Raw genomic sequence first — 14,925 nt, forward strand, 5'->3', positions numbered from 1 at the left:
TGAATAACATACTTAAGTTATATATGTCATGTTCATTATTTTAAAAATTCTTATTTAATTTGATCTAATTATTTATTTATTTAATAATTATTGTTTTTATTTATTTAAAATTAAAAGTATTGTTTTATAATAAGTTTTGTTAGAAAGAAAAAAAATTCTTTGGAGTGGTGCTATCAGTAACATTTGACATGTCAATAAAATTTATGAGAATTGATATATATATATATATATTAATATAACAATTTATTTATTAAAATGTACATTGTTTCCGTGCGACGCACGCACGAGTTACACACTAGTAATAATTATAATAATGTTGAGTAATATACGTACCAACCAATAGTGGCAAAGGCAACAGGAAGCATGAGAGCTTGAAATGCAATGTTGGAATTAAGAATATGAAAAGCTGCAAAATATATATTATCATTTATAGATTCAGATAGAGGAAGCCACTCATCTTTTGGATGTTGAATCTGGATTTGGTCACTAGGTGATGAGTGGTTAGATTCAAAAGAACTTCTTAGATCCGCTCTATTTATCATCATTCGTTTCTTTCTTGCAAGAAGTTGTCTGTGTATTGCATGAATTAGATTCTATTCGTCTTATTTATTCTTAAGAGAACCCCCCACCACAAACTAAATATTGTACAAATTGATTGTATTATCCATTCCCTTCCTGATTTCAAATTGTTTCCTTTATATAGTAGATATCAAATCTGTAAATTAATTAATTATTATTTGTTTTTTTCTTAAGGAGCATTTAATGCTAATAAGTAAGGATGCTTGTGGACAGTATCCTTAGTCACTAGGTGATGAGTGGTTGGATCAATGTGTATAACAAATTTTGAAGCAGAGTGTTGAAGCAGAGCTAATTCGGATATCAATTTTTGAGATTCATTCAATTCTCCCATAAGTACGTTATTGGATATAATTACTGAATTGCTTCGAACTTGTGAATATGAAATGAAATGACAGTGTTGGTTTTATATATAGCGTAAACAAAAACATTCATTCAATTCAAATCCCAACGTGTGGCTTCCACTAAGCTATTAAAGGAATTACGTCCTGTTGCTGATCTCATTGCATAGCATGTAAATGGACTTTGGTTGTCTGTGGTCACAAAACTCTTGTCTTCACATGGAGTCTCATGATCTTCATCGTTGGATTGGGATCGAATGATTTAGATTTTTACGTTTAAAATTTTCATTTAAAAAAATTAATATATGATTTTAAATTTAGAATATTTTAATATTTGTCAAATATCTTTAAATCGTGTGTCTATACCTAATCAAATTACATATAAACACAAGACAATTGAAATTGAAATTTGTTTCTATGTTGTACTATGTTATTATTATAGTAATAACATTATATACTAATAAATTTTGGAATTATATAATATTTTTTGATTACATAGTAAATCAATCATGATCTTAATAATTGAGATTTTCTATTAGAATGTGCAATGTCCATTTTTGCAAACTAGAACCTTAGGTATGGAATTCAAGTATTAGGAAAAGTGTAAAATATATATATCAAAATAGTACATGGGACAGTTTTATAAGCAAATTAAATTAATTATGTGCAGTGTCCATTGAGAAAAAAATGGACACCAATATCAAATTCTAAAATAAGAAAAATTAATTATATACTATAAGTGCAAATTAATTTTACCTACACTAATATTTAATAACCACTTTTGATTATATTATTCTAATCGTAGTTGTCATTCTAAAATAACTAATAAATCAATCACTTAAGTTGGTTGTCAATGTAAAATAATTTATAATTACAATGTATATCTATTAAATCCTTAAAATAATTACAAGAAAAATATTATATTATATTATATTATATTCATTTTATGGAAAATAATATTATATATAAAACAGTAATTAATTTAAATTTCAGTAATATATTCGACATTTAAAATAGAATATTAACAAAAATATGGTTAAAATGCATTTTTAGCCTCTAAATTTTAAAATCGGATGATTTTAACCCCTTAATTTAAAATTACAATTTTAACCTTTTAACTTTAGCTTTTTTACAAATAGTTGACCCCTTTATTTTGACTCGATCAACACTGATGTGATATTTACTTTTTTTTGTGTGTATAATTACACGAAATATACAACTCAAAATTTATTTATTTATTTTAAATTACCAGCTCATTTTTTTCTTTATTTTTACATTGGCAACTCTTTTTTTCATTATTTTTTAAATTGTCAACTTGTTTATTTTTTTTTAATATTGTCACTTTATTTATTTAATTTACAAAAATTGTCAAGTGTTCTATTTTATTGGTAGTTTTTCGAGAAAAAAAAACAAAATTAAAGAGTTAAATATAATTTTGTTTCATTTTCTTTTATTTAATAATTATTTTGCCCTTGATTTTATCTGTTTATTTAATTCATTTTGATACTTTATCTTTTGTTTTAGTCATTTATTTTTCAAAATATTATACAAATTTATTCTTTTATTAATGACTAAAATAAACATTATTTAGAAGATAAAAGACGAAAATGAATTAAAAAAATTAAAGGAGCAAAACAAAAAAAAAAATAAATATTAGGTCAAAGATAAATAATCAAAATTACTTTTTAACCAAATTTTAAAAAATGAGGTGAAATATTAAAAAAAATGAGTTGGGAAATTTTTAAAAAAAATAAATGAACTGGCAACTTTTTTTTTAAAAGTTAAATGAATCATATACTCCTTGTAATCATAAAAAAAATCATGTATGTCTTGATCGAGTAAAAATCAAGAGATCCAACCATTTAATAAAGAGACTAATGATAAAGGGTTAAAATTATAATTTTTAAAATAAAAAAAAGTCAAAATTATCAGATTTTAAATTTTAAGAATTAAAAATGCATTTTAATTTAAAAATGTTAAATAAATATATTAAAACAACGATGAAATAATGTATTCGGACGCTTTCTCGTAAGGCCGCTAGCGTCTATATCTTTTTGTTAATACTGAAATATTGGACCAGTTAGTTTTAGATTATTTTAAAAATGATTTTTATAATATTTATTTATTTTTTGTAAAAATAATTTTAAAAGTAAAACTTCAGACGAAAAATTAAATTAAATAATTTATCTTAAAATATAATTTTAAATATTTTATCTATTTTCTATAGTTTTTTTGGATGATAAAATTTTAAAAAATCTATACATTATAATAAAGCAAAGATGATAATTCGGTAAGTTTGACACATGTCAGCTAAGAGCATCTACAACGGGAGTGAAAATGAGTTCGTCCGCAAGCGTGTAATTACTTAACTTTCTGTTTTTTGTGGGTTCACCGTTGGAGTTGTGCCAATGTGTCATCACGGTACTGTCAGGAAGGAACGGTGCTTCATAGTAGTTACCTTTTTTTTGTTTTTTTTTCTATCTACTTTCACAATTTAATAATAATATAATTATAACCGCTACCTTTTATTAATTTATTAATAATAATAAATTTATCATTTTTTATTAATTTATAGCCGTTAACTTCTTTTTAATTTATTAAATAATAATAATTTTGTAACCATTAGCTTTTTTTTAGTTAATATACCACTGTTAGCCTTTTTTTCTCCTTTAATTATGATTGTTATTTGTTACAGAAGTTTATTAAAGTTTTTATTAAAGTACGTATATTAGTTAACTAAAAATTTAAATTTTTAATATATCTATTTGTAAATAAAAATTAGCTTAATAATACATTTTATTTTAAATATTTGTAAATAATTCGATTTTTAAGTTGAAATAAATAATTTGTCCACACAAAAAATTGAAACATATTGAGAGCAAATATTTTAATAGTGTTGCTGCTTAATTTCTTTATTTTATCATTTTCAAAAATGTGCATAAGTTACTTAAGAGTGTATTATGTTCGAGCTAAATGGAGAAGATAGAAAAACGAAACCTCTATTTAAAGATGTATTTGGTTCAACGGATAAGGAGATGAAATATATTTTAATAGATGGAAAGTGATGAGAGAAATTTTAATAGTTTTGTGTTGGTTCAAAGAAAAATGAATTTTTTTTAATGATTTTGTAGCTGTCTTAATTCTCTCTCCTCTTGTCTCCTTCAAATCCTCCTAAAATAGAGGTAAAACAAAATAAGCTAATTTTTGCTCTATCCCTCTCTTATCTTAAAAAATGAATCAAATATAAAAATTTACAAATATCTCGTTCCTTTCCCTTCATCTACCTCCAACCAAATATATCATAAGTGATTTTTATTCTTCAACTATTTTAAGAGATTTAGAGAAAAGAAAATCAATACAACATAAAAACAATTAAAAATCTCCTATCTCCTTAAATCCAACATAAAATTATTAATTTTTTTTTCTTCTATAAAAATAAATATATCTTGACTTCCACTTAATATTTTTTGTTAAAATTTAGTCCGTGTGCTCTCTTTTAACCTAAGAGTTGATTAAAAATCATATGGCATGATGGGAGACGCGACACTTTTTAGTAATTATGCAACCCAATAGTTTTCTTGTATTCTTTAATTAAATAAAAGTGCTCTCTTTTAATCAACCGTGGATTATTAGTATATGTTGATAAATATTTTAATAAGTTGGCAATCTGAAGCATCTATTACAATGGATGGTATGCAATTGAATATAGCCTAGATTTGAGCTCGAAATGAATTAAATGGTTGGGACTTGGGAGGTGGACGGTTGAAATTGAATGTATTTAAGCATCCAATGATGTGGTAACATTTGTTGTACTGCGCGATGAACGCGGCACTCAGAATGCCATCGTGTCCATACTGATACTACCACTTTAGGACCTACGTGTCTCCTTCAACTTTTTCCCATCACCATCACCCCCTTGTCCGGTTAAGTGTATGAATAAAACTGATTTTTATATTTAAATTTATAATTTATCTAATTCTATTTGAAGATATTAGATGACTTTATATTAAAATTAATTTTAATCATTAAAATATCAAACACATTTAATTGAGAATTTAATTATCGACTATTTTCTTTCGAGAGAGGGAACTGCACAAATCCTCACCATTATTAATTATTCATCTTTGTCTTTTATATTTTAAATGTTCTATTTCTTCTTCTAAATGAATAATAACTAAATGAATGGCTAAGATTTTACTAGCCAGTATTCATTCCCTTTGACTTACATTTATTGTTTTGGATTTGTAAACACTCAACTCAAGGAGCATTAAAGTTTAGAGGAAAAAAGAATCACCAATTCTACCAATTGTGTTAATTTGAGATTCTAAATTAATTTATCATTTCTGAAATTATTTAAAGTCAATCAAAATGTTTCTTTTGTCAAATATCTCTATTTGAAATGTTAAACTATCATGTTAAATAAAATTTCTAAAAAAAAATTCAAGTTCTTCTTAGCACTAATTATTAGTTTTAGAGTTCTAATAATAGAAGTTGAATATAAAATACTCCAACTAAAGATAAGGAAGAAGAAGAAAAAAACAATATAGTAGAAGATTTATATTTGATAATTCATATTTACTACTGTCACGGGAATCTTTGTTTCTTGTCCATAATATATATGATCCGCCGTATATAATCAAAGCTAAATTAAACTAAGCATCGTGCTTTCAAAAAAAAAAAAAAAACTAAGCATTTTTAAATGTCTGTACGTCAAACAAGAAAATGAATTGGATACTATCAAATAAACTTTGGCACCTCATTCTCAATCATGGTCCAGCACATGAAATTTCTAATTTCACAATCTGCCTAAAATGAAATAGACACGCTCTTTTTAGATAATAAAATGATAAATAAAAAATTGTACATAACTACAAAATTTCCATCTTATAATATTTAATTTATCAATATTAACATTCCACAATTAAATTAGGTTTTAAAGATTTAATCATACTTATTCTCATCTTATTAAAAAGATTGAATTATATTCTTTCATTTAATACATTAAAATATACGTTTGGGATATATGTTAGTATTTGTCTATTAAATTAAAAAGAAACACTTATTCTCATCTCTCATGCATAACAAAAAGTAAATATTAAATTTGAATTATTCATTGTATTAAAAATGTTAAATTATTTATACCTAATAATATATTAAGTAATGTGATTTTGTCGGTAGAAAAAGTATAATTTTGTACAACGTAGCTAATAATAGTAAACATAAATGAGAGAGACAAAAATAAGAGAACCAACATCAAGAGATTATATTGTATGGGGAATGCTCAAGGCCACCCTATTTCTCACTAAATTACCAGATCTCAGTATCAAAAAAATAAAAATGGAGTGTTTTACAACCGATAATATTTTTAACATTTTATATTTAGTAAAATGTGAGGGGTGGGGTGAATGAACAATCTTCTATACAATAATCAGAACAATGATTTTTTAATTAACTATTTTATAAATGAAAATAGAAAAGTATATCAAATTCTAATTAAAAATTTAAAAATATGCCCTATTCATTTTAAAAATTATATATAAAAAGATAATATTTTTTTAATAGATCATGTATCTTCTTATATTTTCTTTTATATATATATTTAATATAAATTATATGTCATGACACCGTAATTTTGTAAAAATTATATAGTGTAACTTTTTAAAAAATTACGAATTCAATATAGTTTTGCGTTAAACCCAACATAGGCTTAATCCTTTTGTTGCTAACATGGACACCCTCTTTGTGTGTGCAACCCATTCAGCAGAATTAAGCCATTGTCTGATTATTCATTCACAAATTAAAAAAGAAAATTGAAAATTTCAAACTTGTATCTTTTATCAGCGATTGAGATCTATGATTGTAACTATTATTGAGTACATTATATTCATTTCCATCCCTTTGTACCTATAGAAGAAAGACACACTATGGGACAAACAGTGTTGCATTATTGTGCTATCTATCTTGAACAATCGCTTCTGTAGCCAGAATGTCTTTTTTACCACGTATATATCAAAAGTAGGAATTTAAATAAGGGAAATTTAAAATTTAAAATAAATAAATTAATGTTAAATGGGCTGGTTATGCCCGGTCCACTCTAGCCTAATACATAATTGGCCCAAATTAACCGGTCCAGTTCTAATTGGGCTGCAAATTTATAAGACTGACCCAACTATTATGGACTATGTGGATTAACATTCTATTCTACTTTTTAGTTTATTTACTCCTTCTCATTTTTTATGTCACTTTTATTTATATATTAGTTTCACGAATTTATCTATTTGGTGAAAGATAATTGAATGCTTGTGTAAGGTTTTTACATTCACATTAAATATTGATTAAATTGAAGTTTTATTAATTCACTTGAATCAAATTAATAATTTGTCATATTGAGATTCTTTGAGGATAGTTCATTTGTAAGGAAGATATGAATTCATGATATATGTTTCTCATTGGTATTCACATCCTATGAGATGTTGAGCAACTCAAAAGAGAGTTAGTTGAGTTTGATGTATAGGGTTAGGGTAATCATTCTACTTTTATTATTAATTTATTTCTTAATAGTAAAAGAAAGATTGAAGACAATATATTGTTATAGAGGTTTTTGTAGTTTAGGATGGTTTGAAATTCAAATGAAGGCTGATGATCGCAGTGATTAGTATTTTTTAGTCGATATAATTTTAATGTATATATAGTGTTGTTTTTAACACCACATATATACATAATCTATTACTCCATCTAATTTTTGTCTTTAGTCAAAATTTTAATCCCAAAATTGATGATGTGTCCTATTTTTAGTGATGTATTACTTTTTTCAATAATGTGTCAAATAAATTAATGGTGTGGAGCCATCCCTATAGACTAATTATATTATTTCATTATTCTAATTTAAAACACATTACAAAATTTCCAGGAAAAAAAACACATGACAAGTTTACAACACTTTTTTTAAAACATTTAATTATGAATCACATATCACAAAATAACATCTATTACCAATTTAAGAAAAGTAAACACTAATTAAAATATATTATTATTCTAATTAATTATATTATTAGATCATTAATGGGGGATACAAAAAATTGTCCTGTTTTAAATTTTAAAATCTAATTTATTGCTACTATAGTTACATAATCATCATTTATATAATTAACTATCTCCTAATTGACTAATAAAAAACTCCTCTAATTAAAAAAAACATATATTTTTATTTCAAAAAGTATTCTATATTATTTTATTTCAAAATATGTATTTTATTTTAAAAAGTATTTTAATTCAAAAAGTATTCTATTGTATGGAACGACTAAAAATATTAACAGTATTTATTTTTGGTACATAAAAACAAATATTTTATTTGTAAAAATAAAAACTCTATTTTTCTTCTTGACTAAAAAAATTACATTATTGTCCTAATTAATTTTATTAGTGTATCATTAATGGAAGCACAAAAGTAATTGTCATGTTTTAAATTTTAAATTGTATTTAATTACTACAATAGTTAAGCAACCCTCATTTATATAAGGCTAAATTACATTCGTGGTCCCTTAACTTAATTTCAGGTAACGTTTTAATCCCTTATCTTTTTTTTTTTTCCGATTTAGTCCTTTATTCCTAATAATATCAAATAAAGTATGAAAATATGAGTTTATTTGAAGATTTGCATTACGGATTTAATGAAATTTGTATTATATTGAAGAATATAATTAATTTTATGAGTTTTGATTGAATTTTTTTTTTAATTTTTGTTTAAAAAAGGATAACGTTGCTGAAATTTTAAAACATAAAATATCAAATTGTCATTTAAAATTAAAATAAAGAACTAAGTCGGGAATACATAAAGATAAAGGACTAAAACGTTATCTGAAATTAAGTTAAGGGACCACGAATGTAATTTAGCCTTTATATAACTAACTATTATCTAATTGACTACAAAAAAACTCCTCTAATTAAAAAAAACATATATTTTTTAATTCAAAAAATATATTTTATTTCAAAAAGTATTCTATTGTATGAAACCATTAGAAACATTAACGGTATTTATTTTTGGTACAAGAGAACAGATATTTTATATGTAAAAATTAAAACTCTATTTGTCTTCTTGAATAAACATTAAATAGTACTACAACATAAAAAATATTAAATTATATTTAATTTACCTACGGATTACATAAGTTATTTATTCTTGAAAATAATTTAAAATTTTATTTTAGTCCTTATAAAAGAAATGTACATTTTTCATTTCTTATTTATCATTGATACAAAAGATATGAGACAACTATTAAAATAATGCATAATAAATATTTATAATTGATGTTTAAAAAATATAATATGTGCAACGAGTAATGGGAGACAAATATTTGTCATTGATATATAAAAAGCATATGACAAATATATGTCATTGATGAATATTTATAAATCATGTATAAAAAACACCGAACAAATATTTGTTAAGATATATATATATATATATACACAAATAATGGGATAAATAATTTTTTGATACATAAATAAAAATACGAGACAAATATTTGTCACTAATAAATATTAATAAACAAAATTATAATTCTTAAATATCCATGCTACCATAATTTTTAAACGTATCAAAATTATAGAATTGTAGAGTGTGTTTTTACTAATAAATGTGCTTATAGTAGTAATAAGAATGTTACTATAATTTTTAAATATATCAAAATTACAAAATTCTAGAGTATGTTTATATTAGTAATAATAGAGACTAAACTGAGTAACAAAACACAAATTTAATAATTAAAATTATTAACGAAAGAAAGATTCGAAAATCCAAAAATATTTTTGTAATTTTCATATAGTTTTAAGGACTATTCTGACAATGTCTTAACACACTTAAATACTAAAATGTGTTTGTTTATATTTTCTTTTAAATGATTCCACTAGTGTAAAATGAACATAAAAATTAGAGATATTACATTGATTTTATTAAAAACAGGTGGAAAAAGTTCACCTTTTGGCAAATTTGTAATTAATTGATTTTTTTTTTTGTATAAGACATGAAACATTTGATACATTTTAACAAAAATTAGGTGTAAAAAGTATATAAGGTGACAATTTTATAAATAATTGAAAAGTTTCTTATAAAGAGTATAACTTAAAAATAAAAATAAAAAACTCTTTTAATTAAGGATATAATACCTATTTTTGTAGAAAACAAGTGCCATATGTTAGCACATGTGACACCTTATTATTTAAAAAGTAGGTGTTACATAGAAATTTTTTAAGTATAATTACTTAAAAAATTTCTAAGTTTATTTATTTTTTAATTTATTACACAACGTTTATATAAAAAATGCATCAAATATGCTGATACATTAGAACTTCGACACCTATTCTTTATATAAACCGGTGTTAAAAAGTTGTTTAGCCTATTTAAGTGCTATCAAAATAAAAAGAGAATAATGTTTTTCTGTTAAACTGTGATGTTTTCCTATCATCAAATTAGTTCAATGTTTAGGTGATGATGATGTAATTAAAATGTACCATTAATTCTTTTTTAGAGGGAGTGTCAATGATCCCAAATGACATAACTTGAAACAAGTATTTTTATATTGTTAAACTTAGCAAAATTTCTCACTGTGATGCTTATATTAACACTTATAGGTATAATTTTGCACTCTTTAATTTAGAATACTATCCTTTTGTTTTTGCTCAAATTAGATTAGCCAAATTGCTTCAATCTAAATAATCTTAATATAGCGGCATTAATCATATTAATATTATTTCGCATGAATTGGCTAACATTACATAAATGTTGTAGTAAGTTAAATTGTGTTATAGCCTCTTTGGTACTTTGATTATATCATTTTATGATAAACAAGTATATATGTATTCATTGGATATTTAATAGTACTACATATAATATATAATTTAATGATCGAAATATTGTACGGAAAACTCTCATGGCCGTAAAACATTTTAGAGGTTATGTTCTAATCTTTAAAATTATCAATATTTTTAAAATATTATTTTTAACATTTTTTTGTGTAAAAACAAAATGATATTTTTAGTCGTAGAAAATCAAAATAAAGATAAAAAATAAATAAAAAACATTTAAGAACTAAATTTAAAAATATTATAATTTTATAGGGTTTATAATATTTAATCAAAAAAAAAATCACTATCATTTTATTTAATTATAAAATATTTGAGACGCTTACCAATTGATGCCTGTGTTATTGAGCTGCATGCACAACTCAATAGTTGATCCTGACACCTCTACAAAACAATGCTTGGACGTGTGGGTATTACCACGAGGAAAAATATATTTGACATTGTCCTGCCAAAGATTGTTTAAGGATTTGAAAAGGTTATATAATTTTAAAATTTTATTTAACGAAAATCATGTAAATTCTTATTTTACCATATCGTATTGTTTAATTTACTTATATGTTTGAACTTGTAGATATTCGATAACTCATCATCGATGGAGAAAAGTTGTTATTAATCATATCAGATAAGTTTACGTTAAAATAAATTGAAAAATGAATTGAAAAATCGTCAAAAAATCAAAAAGAGAAAATCAATAAAGAAAAATTGACAATGAACAAAAGTTTAATTTTAATTTTTTATACACTGTTTAATGTATAAGTATGAATTTGCACTTGTGGTGCTATTACATTAGTTTTTCTATTAAAAAAATGGTGTTAAAAGTTCAAAAAAAATCTGTATAAAATCTCTTTTATGCATTAATTAGTGTTCTCTCCTAACACAAAATTAACCTTAAAAATTTATTTAATTCATCTCTATTTTATGTTTTTTTTTTAATGGCCATTTGTTAATAACATTTCTTATTAATTTCAAAATTTTAGAGGAGAGGAATCGACCTCCTCCAAATCCAATATTGGCAAACTCACAAGAGAGAAAATAAGTTTAAAATACTTAAATATATCTACTTAAATAGATTTATCCATATATAAAATATGACAACATGCAAGACGAGGAGCATATATGTTAAAATATTATTTTTAAAAATCCTTCTGTATTCTGTTGATGCAAATAAGAAGAGGATTATTTCTCTTTCCCTCTTCACCCCTTTGATCCAATATTGTGAATCAATTACCAATTTATATGTTGGACTATCCTTCCCTCCTTAATTGCAACCATAAAAAATAACCTTGTTTACAATGACACTACACAGAAACATCTTCAAAAACTAATAAAATGAATGTTTGAATTAATTAAAGACATCCAATATATTTTAAAAACAAAATCACTTATATATGAAGATTGACAAGGCAAGTTTATGATATATCCCTTTTAAATAGAAGTACCATCTCGTTCAAGAAGAATGCCTCCAAGACCAATTTCATTTGAAGGTATGAAGCTGTTGACGTTTTGAAACAATAAAACCTCTTCTGGAGATGGTTCATTTGGTATCCCTTGAAGTTTCAACTCATCCAAAAGTTGCTTTTGAAACCTCTCCATTGGTGTTAGCCTCTTATACACCCCCCTCCTTGTACGTTTCTTTGAAGGAATTGTAGACGCCCATAAACTTGAACTACTTTCACCTAAGAAATTAAACAGTAATCATACTTATTAATTCAATGGTCCGAAATAAATATTATAAATAAAAGAGTGAAAAATGATACCATCATTTGAATCCGGAAGATCGGTTGAAGGATGGTGATGGTTGTTTGTACAGATGATGGGGTGAGGAACAACAAGATCTTTTCCAATAGAATGTTTAGGAAGATAGTTATCAAGTGTTCCCCAATGTCTGTATCTTGATCCACATGCATTGCATAACACTGGCTTCTCTGCTGGTCCTTGCCTCCAAAGTGGTGTTGCTGATGATGATGAATCCATCTTAATTACTCACTCACTCACAAATTATTATTATTATTTTTTAAATTCTTTTGTGTATATATAAATACTTTTATTCATTCCTCAATTAAGAGTTGTGACCGTTAGTTCTACGTACATAACTTTTCATACAGACACAATGGTTAGGGCTGTGTTTGTTAATTTATTCAAGTCATATATACGTATTTATTTCAAGATGCCAATTTAATGTTTGTATTGTGTCTAAGATTTTAAGTCCGTTAAAACAAAAAGTGAAGCTTGGTTTTTCTTTAAAGGAAAAAAATACAAAAGTGCGTATCACCGGCACCGCTTTAATTTTCAAGATTTATGTTATGAAATTAACCGGTAGATAACTAAAGAGTTACAATTAATTAATGTATTGCCTTATTTTTTTATCTCAATCAATGTATTACCTTTATCAATTAAATAATTTATCTTAAATTTTTTAATTTATAAACTTAATTGTATTCGTATATTAATTAGTTCCTCTACTATAGTCAATGTGTTATTTTGTTCTTCCAATTTTTTTATGTGAATTTAGTCTCACAATTTCTTCACAATTTCTTTGATTGTGAAAAGAAGCCGCAAACTAATTTGGACTACAACCGTGAATTTGGTGCATTAGGAGCATTAAAATATAAGGTGATTTTCTTAAATTATTTGGTTAGTTTTTATAATCTCTTGAAAAGGATTAAAGTTATTGTCTTAGAGGTTATAAAGTTCGATCTAGTAATTGTAAATTTTTTTGTAACTGATGAATGAATCATAAAATCCTTTTTACTTTGAACTAAACATCATTTTCTCACCATAAATTTCATTCATTAAAAGAAAATATAGCTTGTATCTAAAATGTTTATTGCCCGCCTTTTACGGTAGGCTTATTTTTAGTTCATTGTTTTCTATTCATTTAAAACTCTCAAATTCTCATAAACTATTTAGTATTTATATAATTAAATTGAATCAATTAAATTATTTTATAATTTAATAAAGACATAATTAATTTCGTACTCTCTTAACTTAATTTCAGATAACACTTCAATCATTTATTTTATTTTTCTTGTTTTTTTAATTTAAAGTCTTTTATTTAATTTTAAGTAACAATGTAGTCATTTATGTATTAAAATATCAACAATGTTATCACTTTTTTTACAAAAATTCAAAAAAATTATAAAAAATTTCAAACAAAGCCCATAAAATTAATTATCATCTTCAATATATTGCAAATTTCATCAAATTTATAACTCAAATCTTCATATAAACTCATATTTTTATTCCTTATTTGATGAATTTGATATTGTTTGGAAATGAAAATATGACCTTATTTGAATATTTGAGCTATGCATTTGATGAATATATGACTTTTTTTTAAAATTAGTATTGAATTTTATGGATTTTGTTTGAAGATTTTGATGAATTTTCTAAATTTTTGTAAATAAATGATAACATTGTTGACATTTTAAAATAAAAGACTGAAGTGCCACTTAAAATTAAGTTAAGGGACCGCGAGAGTAATTATGCCTTTAATAAACATAACTATTATAATATAAACTAGTTTTACACTAACATCTAAATACCTATTTTTTTTTGGATGATATACAATTAATTTTAAAATGTAGTAGCAAAATTGGGGTGATATGTTTTTTTTTTATATCACATGCTAGTTTAAAAATTAATTTACTTCCTCCTGTTTCAAAACCAAAATAAAAACATAAAAAATAATAAACTCGTTTATTGTTTTAACTTTTTGAATATTTTTTTTTATATATATTAATATTTAAAATTATAAAACATCAAATATACCCACTATTGAAAAAAAGATAAATATATTAAATAAGGGTAAAAATATAATTAAAATGATAAATATCCATTAAACGTTACAACTTTTCTTTATCAATATGACTGAAAAATTTATCCAAAAATTATCTTAACCGGAGGGAGTATTTTAAATCATTTACTAAAAAATCACAAATCAAAATATCAAGTTTGACTAAAAATTCCAAATTTTTCTTCTTTAAAATATCTCAAATTTTAGGTTCTACAAAATCCGTCATGCATCAAATAAATGTCAAACTCTATATATTTTAATAAAAATATGAACTCAAAGATTTTGGTAAATAAAATAATTGATTGTATGATCTTATTTTCTTATTTAAAAATAATGAAACTTGAATGACTT

At 23.9% G+C, this 14,925-nt stretch overlaps 1 protein-coding gene across 1 annotated transcript; it reads right to left on the reverse strand.

Moving 5' to 3' along the window:
• Positions 1-12,203: 12,203 nt before the first annotated feature.
• Positions 12,204-12,752, reverse strand: LOC101513712 (uncharacterized). The gene is made up of 2 exons (XM_073369975.1): positions 12,576-12,752; positions 12,204-12,473 (listed from the first exon to the last, which is right to left on the reverse strand). Exons 1-2 carry the CDS (start codon positions 12,750-12,752, stop codon positions 12,204-12,206), a joined length of 447 nt encoding a protein of 148 aa, XP_073226076.1.
• Positions 12,753-14,925: the final 2,173 nt, after the last annotated feature.

Source organism: Cicer arietinum, chromosome 6 (assembly GCF_000331145.2).
Source record: "Cicer arietinum cultivar CDC Frontier isolate Library 1 chromosome 6, Cicar.CDCFrontier_v2.0, whole genome shotgun sequence".
Classification (NCBI taxonomy): Eukaryota; Viridiplantae; Streptophyta; class Magnoliopsida; order Fabales; family Fabaceae; genus Cicer; species Cicer arietinum.